This window comes from Ranitomeya variabilis, chromosome 3, assembly GCF_051348905.1.
Source record: "Ranitomeya variabilis isolate aRanVar5 chromosome 3, aRanVar5.hap1, whole genome shotgun sequence".
In the NCBI taxonomy this organism is placed as follows: domain Eukaryota; kingdom Metazoa; phylum Chordata; class Amphibia; order Anura; family Dendrobatidae; genus Ranitomeya; species Ranitomeya variabilis.
Genome location: NC_135234.1, coordinates 592,590,755 through 592,610,393, shown reverse-complemented (window position 1 = coordinate 592,610,393; position 19,639 = coordinate 592,590,755). Strand labels below are relative to the sequence as shown.

Genomic DNA, 19,639 nt, shown 5'->3' with positions numbered 1-19,639 from the left:
TTAGTGGGCCTCATTTGCTGAATCTGCTTTCACCCCTGTGTATGTGCCTTCCTCTTACCTCACCGTTATTATCTGTTGGGGGCTTCTATATCTTTGGGGATTATTTCTCTGGAGGCAAGAGAGGTCTTTCTTTCTCTCTAGGGGTAGTTAGTTCCTCAGGCTGGCTCGAGACGTCTAGGATTTTTAGGCACGTTCACCGGCTACTTCTAGTGTGTTTGGATAGGTTCAGATTTGCGGTCAGTCCAGTTTGCCACCTCCCTAGAGCTTGTCCTATGTTTGTTACTTAGCTGGAGTAATTTGTGATCCTCAACCACTAAGGATCATAACAATGGGCACTCGTTATTGTGACTGTCAAAGTGGTAAACAGGGGGCATTATTATTTTCTAGTGGTCAAAATGTGGACACATTTTTAGGGCACTTGCACAGTGCATATATATTCCAGGGGATAGTGTTACCATCTGGAAGGCACAAAGAAGGCATTATACTTCATAAGGGACACAGTGGTGGACATTATTATGTAGAGCACTAAGAGTAGCACTATTTGTGTGCACACAGTAGGTACAGTAAGAGACACTTACAAAAGCAGCAGAAGCGTTGGGGTGACAAGAGGATGAGGCGCTTGTGCAGCTTGGGAATAGATGGGGACGGTGCTGGAAATAGGAACATTTAAATGTGTCTATTGTAAACTCCACAAACAAGTCGTGGCTAGAAGAGGTTATGTCAGTCTGGGTCCAATTGAAAGGGCTAAAAGAGTGAACAACTCCATCACAAAGAGTGTCACCTGTAAGTCACTATATATAACTGTACTGTAATCTCTTATATGGTCTGCAGGATTGGCATCTACCACTTTATGATCACCATATGGTGGCAGTATCTGTCTTGGTCTTTCTATAGAGATTTATTTTCAGTAACCGCACAATCTGCTGAGGTTCCCCTATTCCCATGATGAGTGTACCACCATAGCTGTAAACATGGCTAATTAGTTAGGGGGCCACTGAAAGGTTTCACCTCCCTGCTCCTCCTGAGCTGAATCCCAAGCTACGAGTACGTCTTTGGCAAATCTGCCTGCCTGTAAGATGGAAGCTGAAGCTCAGAGGTATAATCACTCACAGCTCTGCAGTGAGATCAGGAGAGCAGAGCGCGGCCATCATATATCACACTGGTAACAATTATACATCACCCTGGTAACCATTACACATCACACTGGTAACCATTACACATCACACTGGCAACCATTACACATCACACTGGTAACCATTACACATCACACTGGTAACTATTGTACATCATAATGGTAACCATTACACATCACACTGGTAACCACTACACATCACACTGGTAATGCCCCCTTCCATTGAAAATAAGCTCTGCAGGCAGATTCTCATTCAGATCAATGTCCAGCCCATAGTCTTGTTCCGCTCCTTGACATATAAGATAAACATGAAATTCTCTGGAATAAGACCACAGATATCAATGCATCATGTTATTCAGCTTCCTATGACCTACATGCCCATGATGGCTTAGTAGGGTTAAATCTACTGACAGATTTTCTTTAACAATAATTTATATTTGCTCCAATAGTAAAATGAAACCTCTCTGATTATAATCTTGCCAAGAAATGCTCCTCTGTTATGTGCCCGCATCTCCCATGTTCACACAATGGGGGCGGCCGTGCTGGTGTGATCCAATATACATTCATCCTACCCTCAGGGAGCAGAAAGCAGACTACCAAGTAAGATGATTTCTGTATGTCCGCTGGCTGCACCCCCAATCCCATCACCATCACCCAACTTTCCTGATCTTCCTCACCCTGCTATTCTTGGTATGCCCGCTGGTTGCACCCCCAATCCCATCACCATCACCCAACTTTCCTGATCTTCCTCACCCTGCTATTCTTGGTATGCCCGCTGGTTGCACCCCCAATCCCATCACCATAACCCAACTTTCCTGATCTTCCTCACCCTGCTATTCTTGGTATGTCCGCTTGTTGCACCCCCAATGCCATCACACCATCACCCAACTTTCCTGATCTTCCTCACCCTGCTATTCTTGGTATGTCCGCTGGTTGCACCCCCAATGCCATCACCATCACCCAACTTTCCTGATCTTCCTCACCCTGCTATTCTTGGTAGGTCTGCTGGCTGCTACTACTGTTTTTTTTTCCCCCCTGCATGTTTTCTCTTTTTGATTCTTTGATGGCAATACACAGTTGGCTTTATCTTTCCATTTGGATCTATTTCCCCTTGCATTTTCCCTTCTGACTTCTAATTAATCCCCTCCTGTGTCTGTGACCAGTCTCCCTGCTGCCCTCTCCCTCCTGATCACACCTGGCCTATTTCATGTGTACTACTTAGCTTGTTATAAATTCAGAGACACAGGTCTGTCTCTAGAAGGATGTCTCTAAAAGGATAATAGCAAAGATGACAGCAGAAATATGCCAGAAGTGAATAGAAGGTACAACTAACCACTGTTAATAAATGTACTAAATTTCTTTCCCTTTCCACCACACTTACTCATCATGCTGACATACGCTCTAACAGTTTTGGCTCCTTTACTCCTTACTCTCTGTCGCTATCCCCAAACCCCAACACCTTCTAACCAAGTTATAATCTCTCCTTCCCTCTTGCCTCCCTACCTGACCTCCTTTGCTGACCTGCTCCTCAACCTCAGATCTCTCCTAATAAAACACAAAACAAGCCGCCCACTTTCCTTCTCCCACCTGCTCTGTTTCTCTCTGCTTCTCCTCACTGCTGGAGACATATCTCCCAATCCTGGACCCCCACAGCTCATACCTCCCTTTACTACCCCCTCCTACCGCTCCCAACCCAACATAAACACCCAAAATCTTGCCCACCTCAAATCCATGCCCATGATTGCCCCCCCCCCCCACCCTCTCTCTGGATCACTATGGAATGCCCGCTCCATCTGCAATAAACTCCATGTGATTCACAACCTCTTTACCTCTCGAAATCTTTTCTTTCTGGGCATCACCGAAACATGGCTGACATCCTCTCACACAGCCTTCCCCGCTGCACTATGTTACGGTGGCCTCCACTTCACCCACACTCCTCGCCCTGGCAATAAACATGGTGGAAGAGTTGGCCTTCTCCTTTCTTCCAACTGTACCTTTAACCCAATCCCACCTCTACCCTCCCTTCTTTTGAAATCCACACTGTCCGCATCTACTCCCCCTATAACCTCCAAATGGCCGGCATATACCGACCTCCGGGCCCGACCACTGCCTTTATTGATCAATTCTCCACCTGGCTCCTTCACTTTCTCTCTGCTGACATTCCCACCATCATCGTGGGAGATTTCAACATACCCATTGACACCCACCAGTCAGCAGCCTCCAAACTCCTGTCTCTTACTTCATCCTTTGGAGTTAGTCAGTGGTCCTTCTCAGCCACCCACACAGACGGACACACATTAGACCTGGTCTTCACTCGTTTCGGTTCCCTATCTAACTTCACAACCTCCCCTCTCCCTGACCACCATCTACTCATTTTCTCATCCCTGTCCTCCTCACCTGTCACCCATGTCCAGCAACATGCGCACCCACGCAGGAACCTCGCACACCTAGACACCCACACAACTCTGACTCTATCCTACCACTAGCATCCATATCCTCACTCCACGACACAGACACTGCTTTCCACAATGCCACTCTGGCATCAGCTATTGATACGGTTACTCCTGTCATGCATAGCAGAGTGTGACGAACCAATAGACAACCCTGGCACAATAGCATCACTAAAAAAGCTTCGGCAAGTATCCAGAATTGCAGAACGGCGTTGGAAGAAAACACATTTGCAAGATGATTTCACTGCACTCAAACAAGCAACACTCACATTCAAATCAGCTCTCACCTCTGCTAAATAGGCCTACTTCAGAACCCTCGTATCTTCCTTATGCCACAACCTCAAACAGTTGTTCAACACTTTTAACTCCCTCCTCCGCCCGCCACTGCCCCCTCCGAGTTCCCTAATCGTTGCTGAGGACTTTGCCACTCACTTCAAAAATATGTTCGACCAAACAAGGCAAATCTTTGTTGTCAACCCACCACAACCCCTTTGTATACCGGACCAATGCCCAAACCCCATAACTTCCCTCTCCAAATTCACTGAAGGGGAGCTTGCTCATCTTCTCTCCCAATCACACCTCACCACTTGTGCACTTGATCCCATCCCATCCCACCTGTGTCACAGCCGCACACAGTGATCCTGCAGTGATATTGCCTCCTATTTGCTCCTACTATATTCAAGTTTATCAAATACCCATTAGCAGACCCTAACCCCCCCAGGTAATACGATCAGGTTATACTGTAGCTTAGTGTCTTTCTGGTGAAGGACATGCTATGTGAACTTCATATAGTATTATAGAGCCTAACAATACAATAGAGGCTGCATAGGCTCAGTGCTAATAAGAGTTTGTGGAGGACATACTGATATTGTGGCACTATACACAAAACACTTTTATTCTGTCAAAACTAGTAGCCTCTGCTTCTGATGAAACCTTCTACTCACATGTACGGTTATCCACCACATTTGGATCCTTCAAAAGAAACCTGAAAACCCACCTCTTCAAAGAAGCTTTCAGCCTGTAACGACCACCTCAACACCATTGAAGCTACTGCAACCTTCAACCTACTGTCTCCTTCCCCATAATCCTATAGAATATAAGCCCGCAAGGGCAGGGTCCTCTTCCCTCTGTATCAGTCTGTTATTGTAAGTTTTGTTTACTGTAAGTGATATTTGTATTTTGATGTAACCCCTTCTCATGTACAGCACCATGGAATTAATGGTGCTATAAAAATTAATAATAATAATAATAATAATGATGTGTCACAGCCGCACACAGTGATCCTGCAGTCATATTGCCTCCTATTTGCTTCTACTACATTCAAGTTTATCAAATACCCATTAGCAGAACCTAACCCCCCCAGGTAATATGATCAGGTTATACTGTGGTTTAGTGTCTTTCTGGTGAAGGACATGCCATGTGAACTTCATATAGTATTATACAGCCTAACAATACAATAGTGGCTGCATAGGCTCAGTGCTAATAAGAGTTTGTGGAGGACATACTGATATTGAGGCATTATACACAAAACACTTTTATTCTGTCAAAACTAGTAGCCTCTGCTTTTGACAAAACCTTTTACTCACAGCATGCAGTCTTTTTGCTGCCAAAGCTTTCGATGCATAAACGCTAAAAAATACACAAAGGTTACTGGAAGAGCTATAAAATGCAAAGTAAACCTTGCTCTTATTCCACCAGCCCTATATAAGTTGTGTAGTCGTCAAAAGGATATGGACATCTTAGTCACAAACTTGTCATGTGCGTCGTCAGGCTGGGGAAAGGTCTCCAAATCTGTCTCAAGCTGCTGGAGCTGGCGTTCCATTTGCTTCATTGTCTTTTCCAAATTTTCTGCAGATACTAAATAAGTAAAAAAAAAACAAAAAAAACAAAGCATTACACACAAAACGTAATTTTTACTACACACACACATCCTTTTTTATGTTCCCACCAGTGGTGTAGAGGTTCAAAAACAAGTGTCGTGGGTGAAGTATGCCCCATGGTTCTACACATTATAGTGGTGTGGCATGACTTGCCATAAGGGTTCCGCATCTGTGACGCGGCTCTTTAAAAGGATACAGTAGATTAAAAGATTAGGTTTGTAACAGCTTTATTGGAGCATATATTCGTAATCCAAGCACAAATTGCTACGGTTTACACGAAGTCTACATTGTTTTGGCTACGAGTATAGACATTGCTAGGCCCAGAGTCACTGCTCCTTCTGTTTCCAATGGTCATCTCCAAACCTTTGGATGTATCATTTAACATGGTACATGATACAGAATTTGCAACAAGCTTGGAGCATATTACACCCACCCCACCATTATAACAGTGTAACTTGGCTCCACACACAAACTTCTAGAACTTCAACCACAGCTGACGCACCACCTTCTCATTGATTCACTGTAGGGTAATACCCTAAGGGTGGCGGCCACATGGGCAGCACTCTACCCACCAGTGGTGGCCAATGGTCACAAGATTTTAAAGCAAAATTGTACAGCTACTGTCTCACCACGGCTGGGCAGAGATTCTGTAGCAAAACATCCAGCCGCAGCAAGTGGCAGTACCTGGACAGTTTAAGTCATGGAAAACGGTCATTTTATCACAGACATCTGCAGCTGTGACCTAAGGAAAACTACCAGAAATAATAAAATGTGCCTAACGAAATACAAAGGAATCATAGGTAAACACTGCAGCTAATGTTAAATGGGTTGATAAAAATAAAAATATATGGAGTTATCTGATGTGTCTGCCATGAGAAATCTAGAGTCATATGAAATTAGGCTGAAAATGCACTGGGGGCGTGATAGTGATTTTGGAAGAAACCATAACAAGTTTGTTAACATGCTCCTTGATACACCTCCAGTCAGATTTGCATACTGGCATCCACGCTAGATTTCTGATCACTGCCACATCAGATACAGTGGGGAAAATAAGTATTTGACACACTGCCAATTTTGTGATTTCTCACCTATAAAGAATGGAGATGTCTGTAATTTTCATCGTAGGTATACTTCAACTGTGAGTGACAGAATCTTAAAAAATCCAGATAATCATATTGTATGTCTTTTACAGAATGTTCATTTTATTGCACTGAATAAGAACTTGGTACAATAGAAAATCAATTTGTAATTACAGCGGTCAGACGTTTCCTACAGTTCTTGATTAAGTTTGCACACACTGCAGCAGGGATTTTGGCCCACTCCTCCATACAGATCTTCTCCAGATCTTTCAGGTTTAGGGGTTGTTGCTGGGGAAAATTGACTTTCAGCTCCCTCCAAAGATTTTCTTTTGGGATCAGGTCTGGAGATTGGCTAGGCCACTCCAGGACCTTGAAATGCTTCTTACAGAGCCACTCCTTGGTTGCCCTGGCTGTTTTTTTTACGGGTCATTGTCTTGCTGGAAGACCCAGCCACAACCAATCTCCATTGCGTTTACTGAGGGAAGGAGGTTGTTGGTCAAAATCTCGCAATACATGACCTCATCCATTCTCCTTTCAATACTGTGCATTTGTCTGGTCCAATTTGCTCAAAATCACCACAAAAGTATGATGTTTCACCAACTATGCTTCACGTTTGGTACACTTGGGACGTTGTCCTTGGGGTTGTGATCATCCTGCCTCTAAACACGGCGAGTGGAGTTGATACCAAAGTTTTATTTTGGTCTCATCTGATCAGATGACCTTCTTCCATGCCTCCTCTGGATCCTCCAGATGGTCATTGGTGTACTTCAAATGGGCCTCGACATGTGCTGGCATGAGCAGGGGGACCTTGCGTGCCCTGCAGGATATTAATCCATGACGGCATGGTGCGTTATTAAAGGTAATGTTTGAGACTGTGGTCCAGCTCTCTTCAGGTAACTGACCAGGTCGTCCAATGAATTTATTGGCTGATTCCTGACCTTTCTCAAAATTAACCTTACCTCAATAGGGGAGATCTTGCATGGAGCCCAAGACCAAGGAAGATTGACAGTCATCTTGTGTTTCTTATATTTTTCAATAATTGTGCTACAGTTGTTTCCTTCTCACCAAGCTGCTTGCCTATTGTGCTGTAGCCTATCCCAGCTTTATGCAGTTCTACAATTGTGTCCCTTGTGTCCTTAGACAGCTCTTTGGTGTTGGCTATGGTGGAGAGGTTGGAGTGTGATTGAGTGTGTGGACAGGTATCTTTTACACAGGAAAGGAGTTCAAACAAGCGCAATTAATACAGGGCTTCTTAAAGAAAAACTTCTGTGAGAGCCAGAATTCTTGCTGGTTGGTAGGTGATCAAATACTTATTTCATGCAATAAAATGTAATTTAATTATTTAAAAATCATACAATGTGATTTTCTGTTTTTTTATTTTATTTTTAGATTCTGTCTCTCACAGTTGAAGTGTACCTACGATAAAAATCACAGACATCTCCATTTTTTGTAGGTGGGAAAACTTGCAAAATTGGCAGCGTAATTGCTTATTTCCCCACTGCATCTAATAAATTATATATATATATATATATATATATATATATATATATATATATATATATATATATATATATATATATATATATATATATATATATATATAAATTGGAGAACAAATATTTATACTGCATCACAATAATTATAAAAGATTATAAAAGTAAAAACATGTTGACAGGTTCTCTTTAAGAACAGTGTCACACCCGTTTTTGTGTTCATGTACTTTTTGGAAGAGTTTTTTTTTTTTTTCTTTTTTTTAAAATCTGCATCAACCATTAAAAATAGTGCATTAAAAACAAAGATCACAAATGCAAAATATCAGGTACTGTACATTTTTACAGACATATATGTAGATTTGAGCAGTGATCAGGCAGTAAGACAGTCCGCTTCTTCCCAGCATAAGCCGGTAAGACAGACGGGTTTTGTGTCCCTTTATCATATGATGTCTTCCTTGTACTTCTTCATTCTAATGCTATTTGCAGGCTATCAGCTCTTCTCCAGCGCTGCACCACTGTATGCATCCTGAGTGTGTTTACACAGGACAGAACATGCCTTTCACAAATACATCTCACATGCATAATTTCAAGACTGTCAACAGTAAAGGTTAAATACACTAATAAATATTTATTTAGTTCATGGTAAATGCCAAGAATGAAATAACGCCGGCTATGGGAAAGATTCACTACTTACGGTCTAACGATACAAAGTCTCTGCAAATGTTACACTAAACGGTTTATATAAAAAGAATGAAGTTAGAAGTGACAGCTAATTAACTGTTTAATTGCTACTAATCACTTCTAAATTCAGAAATTAAGTAGTTTCAACAACGCCTGGACATCACAAGTCAGCAATTCAAGGTTTTGATGCAACACATTACCTTCTGAGCGTGGAAGATCTTATTGCAGTGGCAACAAGTTTTTTCTAAGTCTTTACAAGCATTTCAAATAATATCAGGCAGCTCAGTAGGTGAAGATCTGAGCACCGAGCCCTGCAGACATCTCTAGGGAGCAGCAGAAGAGCTCAGCAGAGCATTGTTGGCCATTTGAAGACCAACCAGCCTGTTCTGCCTCACACTAAACACGAATGGGTGTGTAAGAAAGGTGAGCAAAAAGATTAACAAAAAAAAAAAAAAAAGATTTGCACTGCCCCGGAGCGGCATCCAGTCTGATCCTATGTGGCAGGCGTACTAGAGCAGTCTTCTCTACAGCTGCTGGAATCCTCATCGCCTATGGCTATTGATGGGCACTGCGACGTTATGACTTTGAAACTAGGCCTCAAATCTTTCAGACTCAATCCTTTCACCAATACCCAGTTAACACAGTCTGGCGCGCTCCTTTCTCATAACACAATAGTTCTCCCTTTTCTTTTTCTGACTTGTGCGTGCACATGTTGGCCACCGGTTGTCCTACTTAAGGTAATCTAGAAATAATGTCTTGGCTGGTTCAGCGTCAGACGTTTCCTGTACTTCTTGTTTGCACCCACTGCTGCACAATTTCTTTCCAAAAAATGTCTATCATCGGTTAACTACTACAAACAATCATTTATTGAAAATGTACACCCAATAATCTTATTATCTTAGTTGAAAAACCTCTAAATTGACCACCTTTACTATATATTTCCAGTAAGCATGAAAGCAAATGTGTATGTTTCTATTGAGCTGGGTATTTTGTCCTCTATTCAATGTCAAAAACTATTGAGGTAGAAAAAAAAATATCCCAATATAAAAAAATGCTGGTCGTTATCTGTTGTGCTAGCATTCACATATATTATCAGTTTGAGCAACGTATCTAAAGGAGCCAAGTTCATGTTTGGGAAAAATTGTATACATTGATCTCAGAGAAATAGGGTCAGCCTGTAAAGGTAGAAATAATAGTTTATAGGGAAGGCACAAGTGCTGTTCTTTTATCTATGATTATCCCCATGCATCTAGCTAATCTTCTGATAGCAATTCCATTGGTTACTTATTTGTATCTCGTTTTTACGTGTTCACGGCACTAACATAGCAAAAACACAAAGATTTCTATAATATGCTTCTCTCTACAAGATAAGGGTCTACAGCATTCTATGTACTCGGAGAGCCAAGGAAATTATTTACATGGCTCAAGACAAACACAGTGAACCCATCCCATGCGAGCCTTGTGAACTCAGGCTAGGCATATCAAATGGTTCTTAGTGCGAATATTTTCTCCCTGGGATGCTATAGTTCAAAGCTCAGAAGACAATTTATAGTTTGGCAGGTTAATGATGGTATCTGCAGAGGAAAAAGTCCACAGGCTTAGTAGTGAGTGCAACTGAATTATCCTCTCACATTAAGTCCTGGGCTCTTGATAGAATGGTTAAGGCATTGTGCAGTCCTGCCGTGGTTTATCTGTAATTCAGGTCTGGATAAATAGAATTTTTCAGTATAGCTGTTGGGGAAAAGGAAAAGTAAGCCAAGAAAAAAATGGTGCCCTACATGCAGCATTATTAGACCGAAAGCATTCTCACATAAAACTGGAAAAATGGAACATGAGATAATGTGAAATGGAATATGAACTAAATAGAACTTAAAACTGATCATCAGGCGTACATCCTGGCCAAATTACTTCCAAAATCATTTACACTGTTGCCAGCTGTAGATTATTGTGGTGTGATTCTGTACAGCATACCTGTCATTATAAATCTATTAACACATATCAGTAATGCATGGCATTGACATTGGTAGTATCTCTAATTAGTGAAAAGTGGCATCTTCTTCACCTTCCATTAGCCCATATTTCCATTCTCTCTGCCATTTAGATCTCTGTGAACTATTTTTTTATTTTAAATCAGCCTTAATTCTAAGGCCTAATGATGAGAAAATTAACAATCGATAAAAATGTGCAAAAAGTGTAACTATACAAGGCCAAGTGACAGCGGTATAAAGGAAGAAAGAATCCTGCCCGCGATGGCTTACAATCCCCAGGGAAGTGGGAAACGGACATCAGCTGAGGATACAAACTGATGGTAAGGCAGCATAGTGGAAGGAGGGTTATCAATGGCGGCAGGTTTTCCTGTAGCAGGTCTTGTTCCAAAGTTGAGAGGGAATCTGATAGATTGGAGCAGCTAAATTCAGAGTACAAGGGACGCACGTAAGGGGGGACCTCTTGATTGTATGAGGAGAAGATGAAATAAGGACACGGAGAGGAGTCTGGTGAGGACCGGAAAATATATATGGTGAAGAAGTGGATGATTAGGTCAGTGATCTATGGGGAGACTGGCTATGGATGACTTTGTAAGTCATTGTTAGCATTTTGAAGCAAATTCTTATTGTAATTTACAGCTTGTGTCAATAAAAAGTTAATATTTAACAGTTAAATAGTTAGGGGTGCTGGCCAAATAAACATTAGGCTGACTGAACTGCATAATATATACGTATACGTGAAGGTCCGGCTTGGCGGAGAACTTATAGATGTTAAATTAAAAAGGACACTTCCATCAGAATTTTAATTTATTTTTAAACTCAATTTTCATGTATAACTACGTAACAACTAGCAAGCATTGTGCTGTATGTGTGTATATATGTATATATATATATATATATATATATATATATATATATATATATATATATATATATATATATATATATATATATATATATATATATATATATTTTGTATTTATTTTTTTTCATACAAATTCAAAAGAACTCCTGGATGCTCTCTGTGCTGCCCCTTCCCTTCGGGTTAGAAATAGCAGAAGGGAGGTGGAGGAGGCTGTACACAGATCAGCAGTGGAAAGAGTATCATGGAAGGTAATGAAAACAGGCTATAAGACAACGAGGACAGTACATGGGGAGGAAACCACAGTACAGGTGCTGTGCTGATACAGTGGACATAAGTCTATACACCTCGGTTAAAATACCAGGTTTTTGGCATATAAACACATCATACCAAGAAGAAGAATTTCAGAACTTTTCAACCTTTATTGTCACCCATAATCGGCCCACACCAATTCAAAAACAAACAAATCATTTTGGGGGTGGGGGAAATAAAAGCAAAGCTAAAATAATTTGATTGCATAAGTGGAAACATCCTCTTATAATTGGGGATGTGTTTGTGTTTAGAATTATCAAATCACACTTACACTCATGTTAAATAGTAGCACGTGCACAGCTGACATCACAGAAAGTGATTCGGAGTAACCCCCATATAAGGTTTAGTTGTTCTAGTAAGATTTTCCTTACATTTTCTTAGTTGCATTTTACAGCAAAACACATATTCCATAAACAGATTACAACAGAGTAAAAGGATCTCATTGTTGAAAGCTATCAGTACATTTTTTTTTCTAAATCATTAGATATACCATGGAACACTGATAACATGATCATTAGATATGGATTAAATTTGCTACAACAGTGACATTACCTAGAACTGGGTGACCCTCAAAAATTTATGAAAAGTCAAGAAGAAAATTGGTATGCTAGGCTGACCAAAGGTTTACAGTAACATTAAACAAGCTGCATGAATTTCTCGCAAGCACTGTATTCTTTATGTCTGGCATGTGGGGTAGGAGGCAAGATGGGAACAATTTCTTATAAAGAAAAACATCCAAGCCTGGGTATATTTAGTCAAGACCTACATCAAGAGTGCTAAAAGTACGTGGAAAATGAGTTCAAGGTTGAACTTTTCGGAAATAAATTCTAAAGATATATTTGGCACAAGGGCAACAGTGCACATCACCAAAAGAACACCATACCCACAGTGAAGCATGATGAAAGCAGCAATATGCTTTGGGGCATTTTTCTTTGGCATCTGGAAATGGCACTTTAGTCAAAGTTAAGGGTATTATGAACAGTTCCAAGTATCAGACAATTTCGCATCAAAACCTTCAAGCCCCAGCAGAAAATGAAGAATTTCATTTTTCAACCTGACAATAACTCTAAGCATACATCCAAATCAACAAAAAAAATAAGGTTCACCAAAAGAATAGAGTTTTGGAAAGGCCCAGCCAGAGACCAGACCTGAATCCAACTGAAAGTCTATGTGTGTACCTGGAGACTCTACACAGAAGATGCTCTCACAATCTCAGATTTAGAGAGCTACTGCAGGGAGGAGTGGGCAAAAAATGGCAATTCTATAGGTGCCATGCTGATCGACTTGTACCCAAAGGCCGATTGCTGTCATAAATTCAAAAGATACTTCAACAAAGTTTTACTTTAAGTGTGTGCATAATTATGCAACAATTTTACTTTATTTTTCCACCCAAAAAGTTTTCAGCTTACTTTTAAAGTGAATTGTACATACATGTACATACACGTTTAAGGGCGACATTAAATGTAGAAAAAAATCTGAAATGATTTTTTATATCCACTGTCTGTACAAGAAAGCAAGTGTACTGTATGATATACAATACTATAGCAAATGAAAAAATGAGACACCATGGATACACAGAACTCACATACAGCCTACATTACTGGGAAAGACTGCCACAAGAGAAAAATCGGAATACATCAGGGTACATGAAAACTAGCTAAGGAATAAAGATGCAGTCTGAAAATTAGTCATATGTTAGTAACTAAAGATAAAAACACTAATATGTGTAGCAATCACTTCCCTCCGTGTCCAGGTTGTCCCCAGCCTGGAGGGATCAGAATTTACAGAGCACAAGCAGGATCCAGCAGTAATTTTGCTTGTCGATAAGTGTTAACAAATACAAATTATCCTAGGGATAGGCCATCAATATCTGATTAATGGGGGTAAGACACCAGGCACCCCTGCAATCAGCTGTTACCAGCGCCGGCAGGAAGCTCTGGACTGCTACTCAAACAGCAATTCCGCCATTTCTATAGTGGCCAAGGCTGGGTAATGCAGATACACCTCCTTATCCAGATTAACTGGGATGGATCTGTAGCATCCATAGGCATCCATAGGTGGCCACTAGAGTTTTGATGGAGCTGCTGTATTCCGCCAGCAGAACTTCAAATTCACTTTATCGGTGTGATGCACATGTGACACCGCGTCAGGCTGACTAATCACAAGAGGCACCATAGATGCCGGAAGGTAAAAGGATGTTTGCAGGGCTCCACCTGGTGGCCACAGTGCATATTGATTCTCTCACTTCTTTTTTCTGTGTCTCTTAAGTTCCTGTGTATTGATCAAACTGCAACCATGAAGGCCACAACCTGTGGTGCATGTTCACATGTACAACTCCCCACTAGAGATTTTGCCTGATATGTGCCAAATTATCATCAAAATTTTCTTGCATCAAATGCAGGTTTGTCACAGATTATCTCTGTAAGGCCACGTGCACACTGAGTATTTGATGAGTTTTTTTACCCCAGTATCTGTAAGCCACAACCAGGAGAGGAACAATCAGAGGAAAAGTATAATAGAAACAAGTCACCACTTCTGTATTTTTCACTCACTTCAAAAATTCCCCAAATCCTCAATGTGTGCACGTAGCATTAAGCATTGCAAAAGCTGAAATTCCCTGAATATCCACAGCAAATACTGACATCTTAGGGTATGTGCACACGGTCAGTAATTAGCAGCACTTTGGACACAGCACATGTTCGCTGAGTCCAAAGCGCTGCCGGCTATTGAATGCGGGTGATTCTGCACGTGTTCACTGAATCGTGTGGAATCACCGCATCAAATACATTGTATGGGTGAAAATTATCTTGTGAGGACTTGCATCTTTGCATGATAAATAGACATGCTGCGGTCTGGAGAGCCACGCTGCATGTCCGTCTCCACAGGTGAGCCGCGGGCGCCTGTGGATGCATAATGGGCGTGGGATTTCTTGAAATCACATCCACTATGCTGTAACATCTGGCCACTGCAGGTTGGACGCTGGACAAGTATGCAGCGTTTACCGACTGTGGGCACATACCCTTATGGATTCAAAATCAACATGTCAATCAGCATGGCAATTTTTCTCCCTATTATCTGGAGGATAAGATTTTATCATTTCTCATCCACATGTTGCTACAGTTATGTGCAGCAGATTATCTGCTGCAAAATTCAGATGAAAACTTTGTAGTGTGAACATATTCTTAAACTGCAATTGCATTGCAAGATTATCATTAACAAGAGTTGCTAGGAAACATAGTTCCCGGCAGGGCAACATCCTGTGTGAACAGGACCTGTGCTTCTAAGAACGGCAGCCTAAGTGCACTGAACAATCTATTACAAATACTTCAGTGCACATCTTAAGTGAGGTCTGCCTGTGTAAACAGGCTATTAAACATATGACCGGCAAAAATGTTGCTGAGCAGAAGGACTCTGATCAAAATCGAAGAGACCATTAAATAGTCGCTGTTTCAACAAACCTGGTATTAGTCAATAGAAGCAAATTATAAAAAAAAAATATGTAAAATATATTATCAAATAAATATGTTTATTTCTCCACTTATGAGTCACTTCTCTTGCCCACTGCTTCCTGAACTCATCAATCATGCTCCTACAAGCCGGCATTCTCAGAAAGGTAAAACAAAAGTGAAACAGGCAGAGTCAGATCTTGCTGGAGTTTTTCAGTCAGTGTAACAACATAGTTCATCATGATTTATATATCAATATGGCTGTATGGAGGACATCATACAGCAGAACTGAGCAAAGTGACGGTGTGTGATATACATATATTATATATATTATACATTTTTATAGTGCCATTTATTCCATGGCTCTTTACATGTGAAAGGGGAAGATATAAACAAGCATAATAAGCATGAGCAAAACAAGGCACACACAAGTACAGAAGGAGAGAGTCTGCCCGCGAGGGCTCACAGTCTACAGGGGATGGGTGAGGATACACTAGGTGAGGGTAGAGCTGGTCGTGCAGCGGTTCATATGTATATACCGTATTTTCCGGCGTATAAGACGACTGGGCGTATAAGACGACCCCCCAACTTTACCAGTTAAAATATAAAATCTTCTTAAAAGTCGGGGGTCTTCTTATACACCCTATGTCGTCTTATAGGGCCGGTGAATATGTGCCTTTTGGGGGGGGGGGGGGGGAGTGATCCTGATGACGAGGGGGCGTCTCACAGGAAAGTGAGTATCCCCCATTACCTTATCGTAGCGGTGCAGCGTGGGGGTCTCAGTGCTGGGAGTGGCGGCGGCGGCGGCTGCTGTGCTCTGGTGCGGCGGCTGCTGTGCTCTGGTGCGGCGGCTCCTCTTCTGTGTGGGGCCTCTGTGCTGTGCGGTGGCGGTGGCGGCGGCATATCTTTATCCAGTTGGGGCTCCTCCGGCATCTCCTTAGCCCTGGAGGCCCCGCCGCAACTCCATCGGTGCAATGCAGCGGCCATTTTCCCGGAGGCAGCTCAATAGGTGCGATGCGGTGGCCTCCGGGAAAATGGCCGCTGCTCAGATTCAGATCTCGTCCCGAAATCTCGGGACACGAGATCTGAATCTGAGCAGCGGCCATTTTCCCGGAGGCCACCACATTGCACCGATGGAGTTGCGGCGGGGCCTCCAGGGCTAAGGAGATGCCGGAGGAGCCCCAACTGGATAAAGATACGCCGCTGCCGCCGCCACCTCACAGCACAGAGGCCCCACACAGAAGAGGAGCCGCCGCACCAGAACACAGCAGCCGCCGCCGCTCCCAGCACTGACACCCCCACGCTGCACCGCTAGGATAAGGTAATGGGGATTACTCACTTTCCTGTGAGACGCCCCCTCGTCATCAGGATCACTCCCCCTCCCCACCCACCATATACACCGGCGTACAAGTCGATTCCCGGCGTATAAGACGACCCCCGACTTTTAAGAAGATTTTCGGGGGTTAAAAAGTCGTCTTATACGCCGGAAAATACGGTATATATTTATATATATATTTAAAAAAAAAGAGGCAGCACTCCATTGTTTCAGTGAAAAATGTGCAGGGTTTAATCTACCCACATATTCAGGCAACGTTTCAGCTCACAATGAGCTTTTCTCAAGGGCTAGAGAAAAGCTCATTGTGAGCTGAAACGTTGCCTGAATATGTGGGTAGATTAAACCCTGCACATTTTTCACTGAAACAATGGAGTGCTGCCTCTTTTTTTGAAATATATGAAACTTGGATGATCGGTGGACTGGTTGTCTGGGGGCCTTGCACCCGAAGATAAGTATCTCTGTGCTGTTCCTTTTTTCTATATATATATATATATATATATATATATATATATATATATAGATATATATATATATATATATATATATATATATATATCTATCTATATATATCTATATATATATATATATATCTATATATATATATATATATCTATATATCTATATATCTATATATCTATATATATATATATATATATCTATATATCTATATATCTATATATCTATCTATATATATATATATATCTATCTATCTATCTATCTATCTATCTATCTATCTATATCTATATATATATATATCTATATATATATATCTATATATATCTATATATATATATATATATATATATATATATATATATATATATATATATATATATATATATATATATCTATCTATATATATATATATATATATATATCTATATATATATAATTGTCTAAGGGTTTTTCTGTCTGTCTGTCTTGGAAATCCTGGCCTGGCGGCCTCGACCAATCAGAGACGGGCACAGCATGGCGACGATGATGTCATAAAGGTTGCCTCGACCAATCAGCAACGGGCACAGTCTGCCGCGAATTCGCCTTGACCAATCAGCGATGGGCACAGTATCAACGTAGATGTCATAATGGTTGCCATGGCGACGATGATGTCATAAAGGTTGCCTTGACCAATCAGCGACGGGCACAGTCTGCCGCGAATTCTGGAATCATCATTGTCCATATACTACGGGGACATGCATCTTCTAGAATACTCGATGCGTATATATATATAATTGTCTAAGGGTTTTTCCGTCTGTCTGTCTGTCTGTCTGTCTTTCTTTCTGTCTGTCTGTCTGTCTTTCTGTCTGTCTGTCTGTCTGTCCTGGAAATCCTGGCCTGGCGGCCTCGACCAATCAGAGACGTGGGATTTCCATTATGACCATTTCCATTACGTCGCCATGCTGTGCCCGTCTCTGATTGGTCGAGGCCGCCAGGCCAGGATTTCCAGGACAGACAGACAGACAGAAAGACAGACAGACAGATCAATCAGACAATCAGCGACGGGCACAGCATGGCGACGATGATGTCATAATGGAAATCCCACGTCTCTGATTGGTCGAGGCCGCCAGGCCTCGACCAATCAGCGACGGGCACAGTATCGACGAAGATGTCATAATGGTTGCTATGGCGATGATGATGTCATAAAGGTTGCCTCGACCAATCAGCGACGGGCACAGTCTGCCGCGAATTCTGGAATCATCATTGTCCATATACTACGGGGACATGCATATTCTAGAATACCCGATGCGTTAGAATCGGGCCACAGTCTAGTATATATATATATATATATATATATATATATATATATATATATATATATATATATATATATATATATATATATATATATATATATATATATCTATATATATATCTATATATATATATATATATATATATATATATATATCTATCTATATATATATAGATATGTACATACATACATATATATATATATATATATATATATATATATATATATATATATATATATATATATATATATATATGTAGCGCCCCCACCGCCGCAGGGCCGTAGGGGCTACCCGGTACCGGGCCTCTGAGTCTCTGCTCTGGGGTTGTCACGGTGGCTAGGCCCGGTCCGTGACCCTGCCGAGGGGCGTACAGTGATAGGTATGATGTAGATGGTGGTGATGAGGCTGTAGTGGTGCAGTGCAGTAAATAACGAGGACACCAGGTTGCAGTCTCTTTACCTCTTTACTGAAGATCTCTGGGTCCTCAGTCCAGAACACGGTTCACCAGGCTGCGTAAGTCCGGCCGGTCCAATGGCACCTCCAGAGTTCTCTTCACAGGTGGAAATCGGTGCCTTCCTTCTAGCGCTATGTGTTGTGGTCCTTCCCTGCTGTGCTTACGGAAAGTCCCCACAACTGTTGTGTCTGTTTCTTAAGTTCCCTCACAACTCGATTAGATGATGTTCTGCTAATCCTCCGTCCCTCCCTGTTGTTCTGGTTGGGACGGCACCCGTTTGACGGGTAGGCTCGGAGCTCTTCCGGGACCCTAGAGTCGCCCCTCTCCACAAGTTGCCCCCCAAGACTGCATAGGTGATTAAAGTTAGACAGCCCGCCTTAGACTGACTGTCCTGCCGCTGTTTGGAGTATTGCTTGAAGCTGAATATTATGATACTCCCTCGGCGTTCCGGCCACCGGTAGTGCGCCTCAGTAGGATGTTGCTTCGGTCTTACAGCACGACTCCTACTGGTATTCTCCTTCTGCGTGATCTCGTTTCTCACTCAGCACAATCTATCTCTCTTCTAATCCTTCCTTGGGCACCGCCGCTACCCGGAGCAGGCACGGTCCTGTTACGTTCGTTCTTGTTGCCAAGCCTCTGTCAGGATCCCACCCCTGACAGAGACCCTACTGTATCTTCCCCTACAACACCCTCTGCCACAAGGTGTTGCCTGGTTCCAACCCAGTCAGCTTTCTGATCTAACTTCCTGCCTGACCCCCAGTTTACCCACTATGGTGGG

The 19,639-nt window shown here is 41.9% G+C and overlaps 1 protein-coding gene across 3 annotated transcripts in view; it reads right to left on the bottom strand.

Moving 5' to 3' along the window:
• The window catches only part of DIAPH3 (diaphanous related formin 3), a 766,072-nt gene that overhangs the window by 270,520 nt on the left and 475,913 nt on the right, over positions 1-19,639 (bottom strand). For all 3 annotated transcript variants that reach the window (XM_077297277.1, XM_077297278.1, XM_077297276.1), the window contains one exon: positions 5,316-5,439. In XM_077297277.1, the coding sequence (XP_077153392.1) occupies positions 5,316-5,439 (124 nt within the window). The remainder of the gene's footprint in view (positions 1-5,315; positions 5,440-19,639) is intronic.